This window comes from Catharus ustulatus, chromosome 6, assembly GCF_009819885.2.
Source record: "Catharus ustulatus isolate bCatUst1 chromosome 6, bCatUst1.pri.v2, whole genome shotgun sequence".
Classification (NCBI taxonomy): Eukaryota; Metazoa; Chordata; class Aves; order Passeriformes; family Turdidae; genus Catharus; species Catharus ustulatus.
Genome location: NC_046226.1, coordinates 60,081,836 through 60,102,764, shown reverse-complemented (window position 1 = coordinate 60,102,764; position 20,929 = coordinate 60,081,836). Strand labels below are relative to the sequence as shown.

The window sequence follows — 20,929 nt, the reverse complement described above, 5'->3', positions numbered from 1 at the left end:
GATGGCCTGCAAAGATTTGTGATGCTTTTCCCCAGATGTGTTGTCCTATAAAGCATCGATATTTTTACTCTTGCAAGGAAACCTTTTGTTTCAATGGTGTCACTAGAGCCTTTGTCTTTACTTTTTATTTCTGTAAATCTCTGGAGGATCTTTTTTCCCCCAGGAATCTTTATCTCTCCTGTCACCTCTCCCTGTCTCATGTGCTGTCCACCCTAAAATGGGATGAGAGCCAATATCTGCCAATCCTGCTGGAAATGAAGTTTCCTTCCCCAAAATGACAGTGTGGTACCAGGAAACATTTCCAAAGTTTGGAGGCTTTGTGTGCAGAACTCCAGGAATGAGGAGGCCAGACAGAGTCTCTTGTTTCTATGGCAACACAATGATGTGTCTGGCTCAGCTATTTTCTCCTTTCATGATTTTATAGATAACTGGAATTCATCCAGTGAAGTTTAATGTTGTCAAAAAATAGAATCCTAACTCCCCAATCCAATCAGAAAGAGCAATGCAGAGAGGACAATTCAATACCAAAAACCCAAAATACAGGGGGAAAGTCAGCTGTGACTTTTGATAACATGAAGAGAAATACATGAATTTCTCTTGAGCTTGAAATAATTCCAAGCGCTCTGCATTTGGCCAAAGCAGAAAATGAGTGTCAGAAAATTTCCTGTGCTGCCTCATTCCTCCCTGCTGCACCTCATTCCTTCACACTGTTGGTGTCCTGTCCCACAGACCCCAAGCCCTCAGGTGATCCCCAGCTGTTTTGGGACGTTCAGCTGTGTCCCTGAACTCCTGGCAGCTGGATGCAGGAGAAGTTTTTGTTGAATGAACAATTTATCCATCAGCAAACCCAGTCAAAGCACTTCTCTTAAAAGGCTTTGACTTCAAAATGGAAGATTTCAGATAGGAATTGGACCTAAAAGGATCTTTTTTTTCCCCTTTCATCTCAAAAAATAAATTCTATTTAGTGCTTTAGGGTTTCTTTAAATACAAATCTAATTTTTTTCCACAAAGGAAACATATTTGTCACACCAAATCCAAAAATCTCAGAAGATACATCTCAGCCATGACACATTTTTTAAAAATCCATATAGAATAACAGGCATTCTTATTTGAGACCAGGTGAGATTGGGCTCCAAGTACATGTATGTATTTGGATAGTTAATGTAAGATAAAATCTTTAATCATATGAATTTCCATTTATTTATACTTGACAGAAGAGAATGAACCCAACAACACACATTGCCCTCACGATTTGGTTGCTCTATTTTAATGTCTCTACAGAGCTCCATTTAAATGAGAAAATAATTCAGTCTCTTATTTTGTCCCAGACATCAGGACAAAGCACTGCTAAGTTGTGTTTTAGCAGCTCAAGGTGACAAATTTCTACCTCTCTTGGCATCCATTCCCTGCTGTTGTGAAGTACCCTGTTAGCTGAATCCATGGCAGCTCAGTGCCACTCAGAGTTATGTGCATTTATTAAGTGTTGACTAGAAAAAAATCCAAAAACTCCATCACACTTATCAAAAAGAATTGTCTTAAGTGCAATGGGTAGTACTGAGACCTAGGGAAACTTCATTGGCTGACAGATGGTCTGACACCCACTTTAAGAAATTCATAATCCAATCTCAAGGAAAAAAAAAAGAGTTCTAGGTAAGAACATATGTGATTGTTGGGAAAGAAAAAAAAACTGTATCGATCATGTTTTTGTCAGAGCAAGCACATATGGCAGCTCCATTTTCTGTCACCATTTATTTTCTACTTTAAATTCAAATGTCACCAGGCAAGGAAAAATGTTGAGTATTGAATCATAGAAAAGAATTAACTGATAACAATCCCTGCAAAAACTTTCTACTCATTGTTCATGGAAGTCAATGGCCATCCAGTTAAATCAAATTTCCTCATCCCATTCTGCAAATATCTCATCCCTTGCTTTTTTTTTTCTTTTTTGTTTTCTCTACATGTTCCTCCCATTGGTAGTTACAGTTTTATGATTATTTCCCAACCATCTGCTGTCTTTCCTTGAGCCAAAATAATTTCCCTTTATAATATGGTGAGTAGTCACATCAGCATCATTTCCATGCAGTTCCACGTGTGCTCACTAATCCTGCCCCTCATTCTAGTGAAAATGCTCACTGGGTAACTGGGATGACTTGCCATTGCAATTTCTAGTGAGCACAGCTCCATCTGCAAAATTTCAACCTGCTAATTGTTGCCCCTTTGCATTTTATTAATGAAATTATCATGAAATGTTTACTCTAGCTCCCATCTCCAGACACCAAAAGGCATTTTGAATGGAGAGGGATGCTGGATGAGCTGGGATCTACATTGTATTAATTAAGGTGCTGGGCATCCCCAGAGATGGGGATATGCAAAATGCAATTAATTAATTAATTAATTTGTAAATTAAATGGTTTTGAGAAGCAGGACAGTATTACTTTAAAATTCTTTAAAGGCTTTTGAAGGAGCATCCACATTTATTTATTTTTTTGGCATTCCAATCAACAGTTGTATGGTACCTTTTGTTAAAAGGAGATGTTTGCTGTGATCCAATACTCAGAAAAGTTGGTAGCAAATCAGAGTTCACTGCTAAGCAGATCATAAATGGATCTGTGCTGTTTGTCTGATGCTGCTGAGGGGCAGGAGAGGGTCAGACCTTGGGCTGTGACTTTTTTCAGTGATGCCAGGCTGAGGAGCTGCTCTGCACACCAGCCAGGTGGGAAAGGAGGCAGATCCCAGGCAGCAGTGCTCTCACAACTCCCCGTGGGATTTCCTCTGTAAACACAGCTGTAATTACTCCAGGCAGACAATTTGTAGCCCCAAAGCTCCTGGGAAACGAAGAGAAATTTTCCTGAATCCATCCAGTGACTCCTGAAACATGGTTTGATTGTAAATGCACAGTAAATAACCTAAGAAAGGACACAAAACTCTCCTGAGCAGGAGTAAATATTACCTAACCACACCTTGTCTGTGACAAACTGCAAAGAACACAAAAATCCACACTTCCAGAAGCTGCACTCCTAACTTGAGGTTCTCTTGCAATGTAGAAAACCTGCTCACATTTGTTAATCACATCATTAAGGTGTGCCTGTCAGTGAGTGAATGCATTAAATCAAACAGCTGATGTGTTAATGAATAAATATTTCATTATTATCTGCAGTGGCAATGCAGGCATGCTTAGAGGACAATATATAAAAATGCCTGTAACATGCCTGCACAAAGTCCCTTCCTTTTGTAATGCTGTCTAAAAGCACTCAGATTAATGATATTTTAGGGCAGCATTTGTTCTGATGAGTGGTTTAAATGCCAGTGGTAATGATATAATCCCCTAGTTCAATATGCAATTCCATATCCATCCCTTGCTTATAGCAAAATTCTCATTTTAAAACTTGACACGCAGCAAAGTAAGAGGTTTTTATGTAGGGGATTTTGCAATACAAATGCTACATGTGTAGGAAGTTTCCTGCCTTTCTTCATTCTTTCCTTGTGAAATAAAATAGCCAAACTCCTGCTGTCACCTCCTCTGTTTTGGTGCTCAGAGAAGCTTGACATTAATGTGCTTTTCAACTTTTTATATGGGTACCAATCAAATTCCATTGATTCAGTGCTGATGCTGTTGTAGCTTTCCTTTCCCTGGCCCTTTTGAGATGTTTAAATTACTGTTTTTTAAAGTGCTAACCTGTCCTGCATTTAACCAACTATTAATTTAATCTCCCCCTCCTTCTGTGCAACCTGGAATTCTGGGTGTACATTCAGGTGTTGATGCCTGGGCATAAAACTTTGTTGTCCATGCAGTGATAGTAATTTCCATCACTCCATAAATGGTTTTCTCAGTAACACAACATCTAAATATGCCATCTAATTTGTTCTGTTAGTTGCAGACTTCTAAGAGTACTTTTCCATTCAGTTTGAGGTCTTAATTATCTTCCTTTCTTTTCTTTGAAACTACTTCACTTTTCAGGGTGTTCTGATTTAAAGTGTGTTCCATCAAACAGATGCTGGTGGAAGTTCCAGGGTGTGAAGTGTGTTTCCATGCTCACATTGTTACTTGCATCAACAGCAAAAGGTCCTAAAAATGAGTAAATAGGAATGTTCATCCTGGAAATTGTAGATGTGGTGCAGTCCAAGTTTCTAAAAAAGAAGGATGCTACTTTTGCTCACTAGAGGTAGAATGGAAAGCCCATTTGGTATTTCTGAAAATATTCAGTTTTCAATCAGCTGAACACTTAATTTAAAAAAACAATTGTGTTTTCCAGTCATGAGGACCACTGAAACAAAAGCAGTGGCAAGGTGCTTTCAACCCTCTGCCTCTGATCAGACTTAAAATAGTTTCTCTGTTTCCACTTTTTTTTCCTATTTGAAAAGGAAGACTATGCTGCATCATCCTGGGCACAGATCAGATCCTGGTACACTCAAATAAATCTAAGTTTCAGATCCCAAGAATGAGGTTTTAGGGTGATTATACCTTAACACAGCTCTGTGAAAAAATCTGGAGAGATGTAAGCTATTTCCATATAGTTATTCAGCCCATGGTATAGATCAGATTTTAGTCCCTGCTTAAAATCTAAAATAATGCCTGAATTAGAATTTAATTTCAAGCAGGGGTAAAATCTCAAGCCTAAAAAAAAATAAAAGATATGCTCTGCTTTCTGCTTCTCCTTTTACTTGCTAATCACTTCTTTTACTTTCCTAATCAAATATTAAAACCAAGAGTAACCACGAAGTTTTATTCTGCCAAATACAATTTTTGCTATTTTTTGTCAGCAACTCTACACAGCCACCTCCCTCATGCATGCTTTCTTACCTTTCTCATGGACCTCTGCAGAACACAACAATATTGATTCAACACTCCAAAATGTGTCTTGCAGCAAGCTGAGCTTTCTGCTGGCTTGTCAAAGACTTCCTTAACCCCCATCCCAGCAGTGACAGCAGCTAGGTTGTCACTTAGGGAGAAAACTTGTGAAGCAAAATCATGTTTGTGCTCTTTCAGCCTTAAAAGAGTGGGGGGGGGGAAAGAAAAAAAAACAATTAAAAAACCGCAGTCCAAAACAACACAAAATGCAAAAAACATAAAAATGGGGAGGAAAGAAACAGGGGAGGAAAAGGAACACGTTTGTCTCTTGCAGAAAATTCACAAGTTATTTACACTTTAGACTTGCTCAACCTGTTGCAGAAGAATACTTTCTAAATTTTTGAAAGAGAAAAAAGATGATCCACATTCCTATTTCATGCAAAGGGTTGACAATACAAAAATGGGGAAAAAAAGTTGGGTTTAGGGTGTACTGAATGCATTTTTGCACTGGTTTCCTTCATGGAGATGCACAGGGCAGTCTTGGGGCACTTGAGGCAGGTGTGTTGCTGAGAGATGTAGGAAGAAATCTGTCATTCATGGATATTGGAAATAGCTGAGATTTGTCAGATTATTAAAAAGCTCACAAAAGCCCCCAGGGTTTTGGTTTTTTTTGGTTTGGTTTTTTGGGGTTTTTTTTGTTTTGGTTTTTTTTGGTATAAGCCCAGTCTGTGCCTATCCCTCCACCTGGGCAGAAGTTATGGGTGGTGCCTTGGATCAGTCCATTTCCCCTTGATTACAGCAGCTCAGGAAGGATTTTGGATGTTGGACAACATTAAAAAAACTGTTGTTCAAGGTTGTACCCATAGTCCTTACAAGTATTTGCCAATTTTGTGTGCATTTGGAAAATGTCTGAACAAAAGTGGAGGAAGGGAAGAGAGAAGAGAAGAGAAGAGAAGAGAAGAGAAGAGAAGAGAAGAGAAGAGAAGAGAAGAGAAGAGAAGAGAAGAGAAGAGAAGAGAAGAGAAGAGAAGAGAAGAGAAGAGAAGAGAAGAGAAGAGAAGAGAAGAGAAGAGAAGAGAAGAGAAGAGAAGAGAAGAGAAGAGAAGAGAAGAGAAGAGAAGAGAAGAGAAGAGAAGAGAAGAGAAGCCTCCATTTGTCCTCTATGAATTTTTAATTTCTGTCTCAACTTGTTGCAGGATAAAATACAGTAAAATGGCCATAACATTATCCAACTGCCCTAACAAAGGAGCAGAGGACAGGTGAATTTTGGCAAAGTGCTCTGAATTGGAAAATGATGGCAGGCTCAAGCTGACTGATATTTAACACATCCAAAGTCTTGGAGGCAGAGTGAATCTCACACTGAAGTGTTCCTTGACAGGGTTTCAACACTCACATAGTTATAATTTAAATATTGGTATAATTGAAAGACACACATATTTTTATTTATATTAACATCATGATGAATATTATGTTCTGCCATGTCTATGTTAGGCATATTCTCCATCTAAAGATCAGCTACACAACACACATTTCTGTTATTTTTACAGTGTATTGCTTACCCTGTTTGAAATATAGAATTCCTATAGGGAATTCATAGAAACCCTTGTAATGCAGTAAATCCTTTAGCTACTTGAAGTCAGTTAATAGGATTTTTAAGACTAATCAGGGCTCTGTGTTTGACAAATACATCAGGATCCTGCATTCACTGGGGGAAGCTGATACTGTCATTCATTATTTTATGACTTTGCATTAGGCAAACTGCAATCAGACTCTATCTCCAATAGAAAAAAAAAGTAATTTGCATTTATTTCTGGGACAGACAGGATTAATGACATCAAATACTTTGCAACTCTTCTACTCAGAGTCTGTAATTCAATGTATGATCATTTACATAGTAAGAAATAACTTCTGAAGACTCTGGAACAGAAGTGGCCAGAACATTTTGCACATTAGCAAATTCTTCTTGACTTGCCTCTTAAGGGAGAATTAAACATGCTAACTTTTAGATATCTTACTTTTGAAACTTTGTGATAAAGTTTCATTGTGATAAAAAAATCATCGTCTTTGAGCTGTTCTGGTTTTCTGAATGTACTGAGAGTGTTTTGAGCCAGAAAAAAAAAAAATCTACAAATAAATGCCACATTTTTCTAAGCATTTATAGGAAGAATAAACTCGTTATGACTACAGAAGAACAATGTCTGTGCACAATTATGCATGCATGGCCATTATTATTGGTTACCTAACTGTAATAGGAAGGACAAATAAGTCTGTAAAAACGTCTCACATTTAAAATAAATGTGGTCTTTAGACACTCTGAACCAGTGTACTTTGGCATAAAATTGAAAAGGAAAAAAAACAACAAAAACTCAACTTGACTCTGTTAACCCCAGTCCTGCAGCTGAAAAAAACCTGGGTTGATAGCAGGCCAGAATTTAGAACATAATAACCAAAATAATATATTAAATAATTCTGTATTTATTGTTTCTCACAAGAAAAATGCCATGAAGGGTTCTAGCCCTTCATCTGTAAACAGGAGACTCCAGTGACCTTAAATAAGAAAATCTATAAATTTTATTTATACATATACATATACATATATATATACACATTATACATAAAATATAAACTGAATAATTATATATATATATAATATATAAATATAAAATATAGGAATTAATTTTATTCATAAAACCAGGGCTGATTTCCTTGCCATTGGCACAGGAGTGGGGGAGCTGCTGTCAGCATGGTAGGGTGACATGGCAGGGATGCACAGATGTATCCTCACATCCTCTGCCAAAATCTTGGCTGAACTTTCCAGGGTTCAGTGACCACTCATCTCTCACTCCCATGAGCATTAAAACTTTATTAATGAGTTCTTACAGTAGCACTTCTAAGAACTTTGGTGTTAGAACTCCTATTAGCTCAGGTGGCAGGGTAAAAAGTAACCCAAGCAATCAAAGCATTTCTCTGCTATTTTAGCCCAAATTTTGGCAAGTGTTTTGACAGATATTTTTATTATTATTATCTCACTAATGCACAACCACACTGCTGCAGGTCTGTATTCCTTTATCTGCTATATTTCTATATCTATAATATTTCTATATCTGTTATATTTCTATACCTACTATATTTCTAGATCTATTATGTTTCTATATTTATAATATTTCTATATGTACTATATTTCTATCTATTAAATTTCTATATCTGTTATATTTCTATATCTGATTCTATATCTATTAAATTTCTTTATATATTTCTATCTATTATATTTATATATATATTATATTTATATATGTACTATATTTCTATATCTGTTTCCATATCTACTGCATTTCTATATCTATTAAATATTTATATCTTATATTTATCTCTATTATATTTCTGTTTCTATTATATTTCTATATCTACTGTATTTCTATATCTATTGTATTTCAACCTCTTCTATATTTCTATACCTATTAAATTTCTCTATCTATTATATTCCTATATCTATTATATTTCTATATCTATTACATTTCTATATCTATAATATTACTATATTTATTATATTTCTATATCTACTATATTTCTATCTCTACTGTATTTCTATACCTGTTATATTTCTATATATATATGTTTCTATATCTATTATGTTTCTATATTTACTATATTTCTATATCTATTCAATTTCTACATATATTTCTATATCTATTAAATTTCTATGTCTATTATATTCCTATATCTATTTAATTTCTATATCTACTATATTTCTATACCTATTATATTTCTATATCTACTACATTTCTACCTCTATTAAATTTCTATATCTATTTCTATCTCTATTATATTTCTATATATATTTCTAATCTATTTCTATATGTATTCTATTTCTTTATCTGCTATATTTCTACATATATTAAATTTCTGTATCTACTACATTTCTATATCTGCTATATTTCTATCTCTATTAAGTTTCTATATGCATAAAATGTCTATCTGTATGAAATGTGCCCTGTTAAAGTGCAGAGCTGCCTGGCTGATGCTGCAGCCCCCTGGCTCCCTGCCCCTGGCAGTTCAGCCACTGACACTTGTGTGGATTTGCAGGAGAGCTGCTCCCTCTGCCGAGTTCTCCGTGGATCGCCACAGGCACCTGATGTCCTTCCTGACCATGCTGGGCCCCAGCCCTGACTGGAACGTGGGGCTCTCTGCTGAGGATCTCTGCACCAAGGACTGTGGCTGGGTGCAGAAAGTCGTGCAGGATTTGATCCCCTGGGATGCTGGCACCGACAGTGGCGTCACCTATGAGGTACAGGCACCATCTGACATTTCTGCAAATAACAAATAATCTTGTTTCTCATCACCTCAGAGCAGTTTAAGTCATGCTGTCCATGCCTTTGTGCTTTTCACTCTACTAAAAATTTTCCTTAAAGTGAGATAAATACATTTAAACAGATATTAACCACATTTTGCTGCTGGTTGTTTTGGTGCCTCAAGTTTTAACTTTCCTGTTTTCTAGATTCTGTCCTGCATTAGGATATAACTCTGAACTCCATACAAAGTGTTCCAGGCTCTCCTCCCAGCTCATCACACCAAACAATCCTTTCCCAGCCCCAGAACCAAGTACACACTGCAGCTTCAGCCCCAAAAAGTGCAAACAGGGAATTGAGGAGAGAATCTGGGAGGATGGGACTGCAGAACCTGGAGCTGGAATGGGACAATGAACCCCAATGTGGGAATGGACCAGAACTGATAAAAGTGTGAAACTCCTGACCCAGGGCCCATCTTGGGTGTAGCCATGGCCAGGCTCTTGCACTGCCCAAGGTCAATCCTTTTAATAAATCCCAGCTTTATTCCTTTAACTCTGCCCAGCCTCTGCTCCAGGTCAGCCTCTCCAAGGATGAGTTTTGCCTGAGTTGCTTCAGCATTAGCACTGACAGGACAATGTGACATTCACCTGGGGAGTTATTAGCACAGAAGGACTATTAAATAGGGTCAGTCTAGAGCAGATTGTAGGATTTTGTGCAGTTCTTGAATATCTCCAGGAAGGAAAGCTCTGCACCCACTCTGGGCAATCTTTTCCAGGGTGTGGTCACATTTGGTTCTCATTTCTGTTCACCTGTTTTAATTCTTTTAAGTTTTAATAACCATTGGGTTTTTTTAAAACTTTTTTTTCTTTTTGATTGCAGTCTCCTAACAAGCCTACAGTGCCTCAGGAGAAGATCAGACCTCTTACAAGCTTAGATCATCCCCAAAGCCCATTTTATGATCCAGAAGGAGGATCTATCAAGTTGGTGGCCAGAGTTGTCATTGAGAGAATTGCACGAAAGGTAAAATTCTCAAGCAAGCAAAAATCCACTTTGTAAACCAAAAAAAACCCAAATCAGTTCTTTCTCTACCTTCCCTCCAAATCTACACTCCCCAACCTACCCACAGCAAAGATAATGGCAGAAAATATTTAAGCTGTCTTAAGGTATTAGTTCTCCTAATTCTGGCAGTTGATTCAGCTGCCTAATTGGGAATTTTCTTTATGTATGCCCAGGAATTCAAAGAGAAAAAGGTGCTGCAGACACAGCAGTGCCTCACAGTGTATTGTTTTAACCCCTCATGGATGAGTTTCCTCTCTTCACCATCATTTTTTTTTGCAGGGGGAGCAGTGCAATATCGTTCCTGATAACATAGATGATATTGTGGCAGATCTAGCACCAGAGGAAAAAGAAGAAGGTACGTTTGAAATTATTTTGTGCATTGCTAATAATTTATATTTTGTTCCATTCCCTGCTGTCATTTGTAGATAAGGTACAAAACTGACTTAGGAACAAAAAATTCCACTCAAAGAGTGATTTAGGTTTTCATCTCTTCTGGTCTCTTCTATCTTCTATTTTTCCTTGAAAAGAAATTGCATGTATATCTGGGAGATGACAATAACTGTACAGGCAATAAAAACAGAGAAGACTTTTGTGGTCCAAATAATTTTTTTTAAGAAGGTTGGCAATTGGCAGTTATGTTTTTCTTCTGGGCTACAATGGAGAAGACGGAATGCAGAAGGAAATAATTTAGACTAAAATTTTGGTCCCAACCCAAAGTGCGGCTTATAATCAGGTGCGGCTTATATATGGACAAAGAACAAAAAGTTGCTGTTTTAATTTGGAGGACAGGTGTCTGCTGAGAAAGGCAGGAGCTTCTCTTTGAAATGGAGAATGTAAACCCCCTCCCTCCAAATTATTAGAATTTGGAAATCAAGGGGCTCTCAGGCAAAGATATGGGAATTAGGAATAACAGTTCTTTACTAGGGAAATTAAAATAGAAATACAGTACTACAAAGAAACAAACTCCAAACCCTGACAAAGTCAGAGTACAACCTGACACCCTGTCAGGCAGGGTGTTGGTAGCAGTCCCATTCCATGGCGGCTGCATCCTCCTGCAGTGACAGATGTGGCTCAGTTGGAGCAGTACTCCTGTACAAGGTGCAGTTTCCCTCTGGAGGTCCAGTGGTGATGTGGAGAAATCCGGTTTTCCTCTGGAGTCCAGTGGAGAAAGGGGCTCTCTTAGTGTCCCAAAACCTCTGTTTTTATCTTGGTAAGAAATGTTGGGCTCTTTCCCCTAGCTGGAGCAACTCCCAATGGGATGCAGTAATTTTATCAGTCCCACAGTGGGACTCAATGGCCATTAGCAGAAAATGACTGGCTGGAGGAAGGATGGGTTGTGAAAAGATAAAGAACAATGCCCTGTCTGGTTTCAATGGATGGCCCATTAGCAGAATATCTCCCATGGAGATAAGGATCACTGCCCCCACCCTCAACAGATGGTGATAGAACAGATACCGTTTATCACACTCTGTATTGTAACGTGCGGCTTATAATCAGGTGCGGCTTATGTATGGACAAAGAATGAAAAGTTGCTGAAACCCAGAAGTGCGGCTTATACTCAGTGCGGCTTATAATCGTGAAATTACTCTAATGATTGGCCAAGCAAAGGGAAGAAAAATGGAAGAGCATTTTTAACATGCAGTGCCTTCCCTCGCTTTTCAGATGATACCCCTGAGACTTGCATCTACTCCAACTGGTCCCCATGGTCCGCCTGCAGCTCCTCCACATGTGAAAAGGGCAAGAGGATGAGGCAGAGGATGCTGAAAGCTCAGCTGGACCTCAGTGTGCCCTGCCCAGACACCCAGGACTTCCAGCCCTGCATGGGTCCGGGCTGCAGTGATGAAGGTAACCAGGGATGGAAGGGGAGTTCATTGGAAAATCCACTTTTCCTTCAAAGCTCTCCAGGATGTGGGTTGGGTTTGAGTTGTGGCCAAGAGAAATGCACTGAAGCTATCTGTGGTGAGTTCTGCATCTCTGCAGTGCACAGAGGTGCAAAGGAGAGGAATGAGGGATGTAGTGGAGGAGAGGGCAGTGAGGAAAGCAGCACTCAAGGGGTGCTGCACACAGGTTCTGCCAGTCCCGCCCTGTCTGTTTTTCAGATGGCTCCACCTGCATGATGTCTGACTGGATCACCTGGTCCCCCTGCAGCGTGTCCTGCGGGATGGGAACCAGGTCCAGGGAGAGATATGTCAAGCAGTTCCCTGAGGATGGCTCCATGTGCAAAGTGCCCACTGAGGAGACTGAGAAGTGTGTTGTAAATGAGGAGTGCTGTAAGTATTTCATTCTGTGCACAAAATCCAGCCAACAGCAGGAACACTGCCCGCGACATTACTGGGGCACACAGAGCCCTGTGCCCTTCAGTACCTTAATTAATGACTTGGATGCAAATGGGAGAGATACCAGGCAAATTCTCAGATGATCCAAAACTGGGAGGAGCTGCTGACTCCTTCCAAAGCAGGGAGGCTCTGTAGAGAGAGCTCAACAAATTAAAGAACTGGGCAGTCACCAACCACAAGGACAGTGCTGGATTCTGCACCTGGGATGGGGTAGCCCTGGATGTACAGATAGACTGGGCAATGAGGGGCTGGAAAATGAGGCCAGGAAAGGGCTGCTCGTCCATGGCAAGCTGAATGTGAGTCAGCAGTGCCCTGGAGCCAGCAGGGACATCCCTGACCTGGGGGATCAGGCACAGCATCCCCAGCAGGGCCAGGGAGGGGATGGTACTGCTCTGAGCTGGGGCAGCCCCACCTCGAGGGCTGGGGGCAGTTCTGGGTGCCACAATACAAAAAAAAGTTATTTAGCCATTAGAGAGTGTCCAAAGAAAGGTAAAGGATGGTAAAGGGACATGGTATGACTCTTTGGGGATGACTTGATGACCCTTGGGGTCCCTCCTGTGACACCCATGACCAATTTTCTGTCCCCTTTGAACAGCTCCCAGCAGCTGCCTCGTCACTGAATGGGGGGAGTGGGACGAGTGCAGTGCCAGCTGTGGCACAGGGATGAAGAGGAGGCACAGGATGATCAAGATGACTCCTGCTGATGGCTCCATGTGCAAGGCAGAGACCACTGAGGCAGAGAAATGCATGATGCCCGAGTGCCGTGAGTGTCTGCCCTAAAAACAAACATCTCTGACACATTGCCCCTGCACACAGAGAACACAGCTAAACCAGAGGCAATCTGTGTTATAAACACATATGCCATTGGCTTTTTCATTATTAGAGTAAATACTATATATATAGTGTTGAAATGGTTTTTAAGACATAGTTTTCTTCAAAAGTATCATAAGTAATAAAGCATCTTTGTAATAAGTGAGCTACCTGCTTGGTGAAATTGCACCCACTAAAAAACACCTGCTACTGATACACCAATTGCCAACATCAACTGTCTATAAAAATTAAAAACCACAGCCCAAATTAAAACTAATTTTAAAAAATAAATTGAAACCACAACCAAAAAACACACATGCTCAAAAAAACAAACTCGAAAAACAACCATATAAAACAGTTTCCAAAATATAAAAAAATTTCATAAATTTTTAAAAAATGTATAGTAAACCTATAAATATACAACAAGCTAATAAATTTAAGAAGTACCTCCAAAACATCAGGTGTGCTCTTAGCTGAATGCCAAGCACCCAGCCATTATAACCTTTTGCTTTATTGTTTGTCTCTTACTGTCTTTTATTAAACCTTTTAAAATCTGCCAAAAAGATAAACCTCGTTTTTCACACACAGCTAAACCAGAAGCAATGCTGCTTTGCCTCAAAATTAGGAGGAAAATCTTAGGGATTGTACATTAAGAAGCTCATTCAGTGTCAGGGGAGAGCATTGATAAAAAAGGTCCATGGTACCCTGTGGTATGACCCACACAGTGGTGTGTGCAGAAAGCACACCTGAACAACTCTGAGTTGTGCAATGTGAGCTGTATTTGACCATAAGGCTAGAATAAAACAAATAAAACAGTGCCCTCCCCTTCTAAGCCATGAAAAGTTCTGAAATTGAGGAGTTTCTTTCGTGCAATCAGCCATCCATGCCCTTATTGTCACTATTAATTTCTTAGGAAATGTTAAGTTTTCATCAGAGAGAATTTAAAATTTTTTTTTGGTAGACTAACTATGGAAGTTTCACTTTTTAGACTAAATTAAGTTGACTTCCAGTTCTGTTCACTGCAACAACCCTTTATTAATTTTTTTTTTTTTTAACAGGAGTTATGATTGAAACATAGCTCCTTCAACCATTTATTCCCCAGATATGACCCAGCAGATATGACTTAGATACAGAAAAAGATAGCAAAGATATTTAATTCAATTTAGTATCAAGTTTCCTGAACTTCTTCAGCAGAACCATTCAGCTTGTGACAAGAAACTATAATTGGCTGATGACAGATAAATCCAAGCACATTTTCCACCTGTATTATTTTCAAAACCTATATCTTGGTAATTTATTTATAAAAAGAAATTGTTAAAAAAAAAAAATTCATTACCTTTTTATTTCCTGCCAGATACCATCCCCTGCCTGCTGTCTCCCTGGTCTGAGTGGAGTGACTGCAGTGTGACCTGTGGGAAAGGGATGAGAACAAGGCAGAGGATGCTGAAATCTGCAGCTGAGCTGGGAGACTGCAACGAGGAGCTGGAGCAAGCAGAGAAATGCATGCTGCCAGAGTGCCGTGAGTCTGGAACATTCCCTGCCAGGAGGAGGCTGATTAGGGGTCAAAATTTGGGGATCCAACCTCTAGCACCACTTCTTAACATCACTTCTTAGATAGGCAGGGTATCAGTTGTGCATTGTTTAAAAATTTTTTATTATTATTATTATTATTATGCATTTTCAGCAGCTGAAAGCTGAAACAAGACCCTGCCTTAAATTCAGCTTGCCCTGCTTCAGCCCATGCTAATTCCCAACATTTCTGTGGGAATGCAGCTCTGCATGTTTAACAGCTCCAGGCAACACCCCAGTGGGAAATAAATCAGAATAATAAATCAGAATTATAAAACATGGTTTATCACTCAAATGCAGACCATGTGGCAGGAAAGAAAGAAAGAAAGAAAGAAGAGTTTGAAATCACCTGTGTGCTTCTCTGAGCTCAGAAAGAGCACAAGAGAGGCTTTCTCCACCTTTTTACACCTCTGAATGGGATCACTTTGCAACCTGATACTGGATGCTGAGGAGGCAGCTGCAGAGAATTTTTTACCTAACTCCATTAAAATCCCACATTTCTTGGGTAGAACAAATTTCTACTCGCTTTTCAGACTTTGTGAAGTGTGATAGCCTAAGGCACTGCTGAATGAATGAGATATGATTGCTTTTAGCATCCTGTTGCCAGCTGGTTTATGAGGTTTTATCACAAATTACATTATTTTTCACAGAAAGTATTGGTTAAAAAGGCTTTTACACTGTAATTGCTCATTCAGCTTTTCTTAAATAATGTGAAATATCATTTTGATTATTATTCACTGGGGCTGTAAGTGTTAAGCAGTGCTGAGAGATGAAAACTTTCAAGATATAATGGTATTAGTGAATATGGCTTATTGCATAACACTGCCAGCAAAGCGAGGCTCAGATCTCAGAGGTAGCAAATTCTTTTTAAATATAACTCCATTTTCAACAGCTTTTCATTACAGAACAGACAGATGGGTGGGGAAATCGAAGCAGGCACAGGAGAATTATTTATATGTTCTTTGCAATTTTAGTGATCTGCCAGCACCACTCTTGAAGGAACCCAAGAGCGTGTCAAATGACACTTCTAGAAATGGGCTCAGTAAAATTTTGACATGCAGCCTCCAAACAATTGCTGAGAGTTCATGCAGTTGGGATGTAAAGATTCATCGACACATCTGTGTGTTTCTTGACCCTGTGTTTAGATCTCATGCACTCTGTGTGATGTTTTGGGTGTTTCTCCTTCCCTGCAGCCATCGACTGTGAGCTGACAGAGTGGTCCCAGTGGTCAGAGTGCAACACCTCCTGTGGCAAGGGCCACATGATCAGGACCAGGATGATTAAAATAGAGCCCCAGTTTGGGGGAGCAGCTTGCCCTGAGACTGTGCAGCGTGCAAAATGCAGGGTGAGGAAGTGCCTGAGGGGAGCAGGGATGGAGAAAAGGCGCTGGAAGGAGGCCAGGGAGAAGAGGAGAAGTGAGCAAGCCAAGAAGAATTTGGATAGTGAGCAATATCCAGGTGAGTGTGGAACCACTGTTAACATGTCCATGGCTTTTCTGTGCGGCAGGAGTCATCCTCAGCACTTCACTTTATAGCCATGCAATCAAACTCAGCCACTTGCAGTGCTTGCCCATCACCGAAATCACCCAGCCTAAGCTTAGGGCACTGTGGAGAAAGGCCAACATCTGTCTGCATCCCAGCACTAAAAATAACCAGCTACTCCACACAAAAGTGGGAAAAAGTTTGAACTTTACACCTGGCAAAGGACTGATTGCAGATCTGGGTGGTAATCTTAACATCCACTTAGCTTCAAGCATTTAAAATGTTTGTTCCTGGATCTGATGCTGAATTTCAAAACTGAGCTGATTTCCACCTCATATTCTGATTCAGACCCAGGCTGCTTCAAGAGATCTGCTCAAACTGCTCTTCCAATGGGGGACAGCATCATCATCATGTACTGATTCCTCAAACCAACAAAACCTATCTTGTGGTGTAATTAACATTATCTGGACAGGAGTTACTGCTAAGTTGTGGCTCATGCTTGTCTGACATTTAACAATTTCCTAATTTTATCTTTTGTAATGCAGATGTTAAATTTCTTTTTACTTTTCCCAGTGTTTGACAAATGCAACCTGACTGTACTTCCAGCTAAAAACTTGACCAAATCACTTATGCTTTTCCAGTTTGTAGGCTGAAACCATGGACTGCTTGGACAGAGTGTTCTACCCTCTGTGGAGGTGGAATTCAGGAGCGCTACATGCTGGTGAAGAAGAGGTCCAAAAGCACTCAGTTTAGCAGCTGCAAAGACAAAAAGGAGCTGAGAGCGTGTAATGTCCATCCTTGTTAACAAAACACAAGGTTCCAGGTGATGCACTCTGAGCTAAATGGAAAGTCAACCTTGGTTTGTTTTTTTACAACAACAAGAACAACAAAATATAAAGTGTATATTAGTTTTCATTTTTGCAGTGTGGTTTGCTTTTTAGTCTTGCTGGTGCAAGAAAAATATTTTATAAATATTTCCTCACGGATTTATGCTGAGAGTCAGTCTTTGGTACTCCAGCCAGCCCTTAATGCATAAAAACAGTAAAGTCATGGTGAGTTATTTAACTAAAATACAGACACATCTGTGGACATGGAATAGCCATACAGAAATATCTCTTGTAAAGACATGGGATGCATGCATATTAACAAAACTAAGTTAAAGTGACAGAAAGTTACGTCTGTGGGAGGATTTCTCTCTAGGTTTGATTCTGAAAATCCAAAGCAGTGCCTCTGTGATTACACAACTATGCCAAGGAGTAATTTCAGTAATGCTGGTTCAATAACATTAAAGGTGCATGTTTATCTTTTTACACTATTGGGTTAAGCTGATAGTTATTATTATAATAATAAAAATAATCCTAAACACTTTTCTTCACATGGATGCTGTGGTCCATGCAAGAAGGTCTTTTTTTCTTCCAAGCTTAGAAAGGAAATAATTTTTGCAGCTCAATAGTGATGTCTGACCAGCACACAATCACAGCCAAGACAGCACATAAAGAAAACATGTAAATAATCATAATATGTGTACAATCCACCATTGCCTGTCAAAATGGACACAGAACCAGAAGGAATTGGTCCAGAGTGTTGCAACAGCTGTGTCACAGGATGTCTTCCACGAGACACACTAAAAAATTCAATTCAGTTTTGCAAGGATCTTATTCCAGGTGAGGAGGGAGGCAGGTTTATAACAAAACAAAAATGGTAGAGGAAAGGTGAGCCAGGCTCTCATGCATCCCTGAAAACTGAAATGAGCCTCTGAAAGGAAACAGTGTCAGTCTTTTAAAAAAACTGATTGTAGGTTGGCACAAGATACAAAATACTTTTACAGCAGTGCCGTTTATGTCTTTTTTACTCAGAGTATGGGGTAATCTAAAAGTTACTAAATTTGTGAGAATTACCCATTTGTGATACCCCAGCCAGCCTAAATGCCCTCCCTGACTACTTAAGTGATTAAAACCCTGCCTTTCTAGGCTAGAAAATACCCCCCCACTCCTCTAATTGCTATTTTTCCCCACCTCCTGCAGAATTTAGCTCTCATCCCTACAGAGAGCCAGGTGTAATCAGGGAGACCCCTGGGCCCCACTTGCTCTTGGAATACAATATTTTCCTGCAGTTTTATTTCCCTGTAATGATCTCACAGTAAGAGGGAAGGTGATGGGTTACCTTTGGGTCCAGCACACCCTGATGTCTCTACAGAATGCACTGAAAATAAAGATTGTTGATCTTAAGCTTGAGAGAAATGAAAGAATTTGTTTTTTTAATGGTCTCTAAACCAGCCCTAAGTAATTTATCACTTCCTTTACACTTGGTCACTACCCTGAGGACCTGACAGCTGGGTTTTAAATTTTTGCAGTGCACCAGAACCCTCTGAGCTGCTCGTGTCCCCACCTCCAGCACCCTGGGGAGCCTCTGTTCCTGAGCAGCTCTCTGGGCTGGTGGCATTCATTGTGGGGCTGCTCAGCAGCATTTTTCTCCACTGACCACTGCAAGGACTGCTCAGGACTCCCACAAGCCTCATCCCACCCCCTCTCAAGGTATCTCACTGCTTTCTGCAGATTTGGAGCGAAGGAAATAACAACAGCAGTGTGAACCCTGTCCTGCTGCTGCTGGGAGAAATGGGGGCACACCCATAGCCAACCAAACCAGGAGAGAAAAAAAAATACAGCAAATTTTAATGCTGAAACTGAACATTTCCTTTCTGCACAGCATGGCTCACTTGATGATGTTAATTCAGATAGTTTGCCTCCTTGTGCCTGCTCTGGAGTTGCGCAGTTCATTTCTCTGCAGCTCTGCCATCTCAGCATAGCAGCAAGACTGTCCCTCACTAATGCATTTAGGGCCATACATTGCTCTTTTGGGACCAAAAATCAAGAGAAACCAAGGAAAACCAAACAGTGGAACGGTGCAGGTGCTGGAGGAGTGACCAGCTGAGCATATTTTGGGTGAAGAAAGCGCAGAGAAGGGCCAGGATGATCAATGCCACATCCCTGGGTGAGCTGGCAGGGGGTGTCCCAGCTGAGGCCATTCATGCAGAAAAGCAAACTTTGGCCATAAAATGTGTGGCAGAGTGCTTTGGGAGGCTTGGGAGGATCTGGGAGCTGGGGCAGAGGGAGCAGGAGTTTCTCCTGAATGGAACAATTTGCACTTGTTCAAGCTCATCTTGCAAAACCGTGCCTGTCTCAGCAAATAATCAGTGAAACCCAGTGTTGTATTTTCATTTTCACATTTGTTCCAGTTCATCAAGCTGTTTTGTCTACTGAATACTCCCTTTGCCAAAGTCCATAGTCCAAATAAATTACAGAAAACATACACCACCTTTCTGAACAAAATTGCCCATTAAAATAATCTGGCATTCTTTTCTCTGTGCTTCTTACTAATTTGCTTCTCCACATACTTTTTTTTTTCTTCTCTCTCTTGGAAGGCTGTTCAGTGTGGTTTCCAATTCTTTCTCTTGGGCTCAGTAAAGTTCTGAATGTTGCACATCGCTTTTTCCCCCACCTTGTTAATAGATAAGAGCAAGGTGATTGCACCTGGTCAGAAATGTGTGACCACTCCTGCTTCTGTCCAGCTCTTCACATTTGTTTTTCTGTTGAAGCATTTTGCAGATTTATTTGTCTTTCTTCTAACTTGGTACAAGAGAAACACTTAGGCTTGTTACATTTTGTAAAAAAAAAAAAAAAAAAAAACACAAACAAAAAGAAAAAAAAAGAGGTTGATTTTCTATTCAGAAAAAAAAAAAAAAAAGCAGAAAAAGCTCTGATGTACAATGTGTAGAAGTCTTGCATTGTTACTGTAAACTTCCTAGTAGTGTAATAGGCACTGGCTATCAGTCAATAAAAAGAAGAACTGATCGTTCTGATGTCCTGAATAATCCTGCTGAACTCAAAGCACAGATGTCACACCAGTTTTGTAGACCTCAACTACCAGATCTTAGCATTGTGCATACATTTTGGGTTTTTTTAATATACAAACGATAGAATCTTTACACATAATAAAAAGAACAAAAGTTAGGGGCTTAACAAATGTACAGTAGGACTCTGTTTGTGCAACATATGAGTTAAACAAAGTTTTGTTTGATTTTTAGATCTCCTTTGTTGTTTTTGTTTGCTGTGGAATTATGAAAAAGCTACCATCAACATTTCTTACCAAAGTCTTGTGTAGATGTTTTGTAGCTGTCTGCCTAACACATTGTTGTTATTATTATAATTATTATTATTATTATTATTTTGGAATAAAGACATCTTTACTATGAATTTTACACTTGTATGAGATTCCGTTAAACTGAAATGTTTATGTACACCAAAAAAACATTTACCAATTCGAATTGAGTCATGTTCTTATTTACATTTTACTCCTCTTCAAGGTAACAGGGCATCAGGAGTGGATTTTACAAGAACCAGTTGTTCTTCCTACTTGGAAGTTGTTTGCATCAAATAGTTTGTTGTTCTTTTGAAATCACAGGGGAACTTAGGAGCATCACATAACACATTTGTGTGTTACTCTCATGTGGGTTTTGTTGCTGTGGGTGGTTTTTAATAGAAGAGAAACTATTTAAAAGAACATATTTCAAAGCCTGGTGGCACCTGAAAGGAAAAATAA

At 39.5% G+C, this 20,929-nt stretch overlaps 1 protein-coding gene across 1 annotated transcript in view; it reads left to right on the top strand.

The window, feature by feature from the left end:
- The window catches only part of SPON1 (spondin 1), a 170,070-nt gene extending 149,487 nt beyond the window's left edge, over positions 1 to 20,583 (top strand). The window contains exons 8-16 of the mRNA XM_033062126.2: positions 8,873 to 9,074; positions 9,955 to 10,095; positions 10,414 to 10,489; positions 11,797 to 11,979; positions 12,234 to 12,404; positions 13,066 to 13,233; positions 14,635 to 14,799; positions 16,043 to 16,306; positions 16,972 to 20,583. Coding sequence (XP_032918017.1) covers positions 8,873 to 9,074; positions 9,955 to 10,095; positions 10,414 to 10,489; positions 11,797 to 11,979; positions 12,234 to 12,404; positions 13,066 to 13,233; positions 14,635 to 14,799; positions 16,043 to 16,306; positions 16,972 to 17,135 — 1,534 coding nt within the window. The 3' untranslated portion in view covers positions 17,136 to 20,583. The remainder of the gene's footprint in view (positions 1 to 8,872; positions 9,075 to 9,954; positions 10,096 to 10,413; positions 10,490 to 11,796; positions 11,980 to 12,233; positions 12,405 to 13,065; positions 13,234 to 14,634; positions 14,800 to 16,042; positions 16,307 to 16,971) is intronic.
- The last annotated feature ends 346 nt before the right edge of the window (positions 20,584 to 20,929 follow it).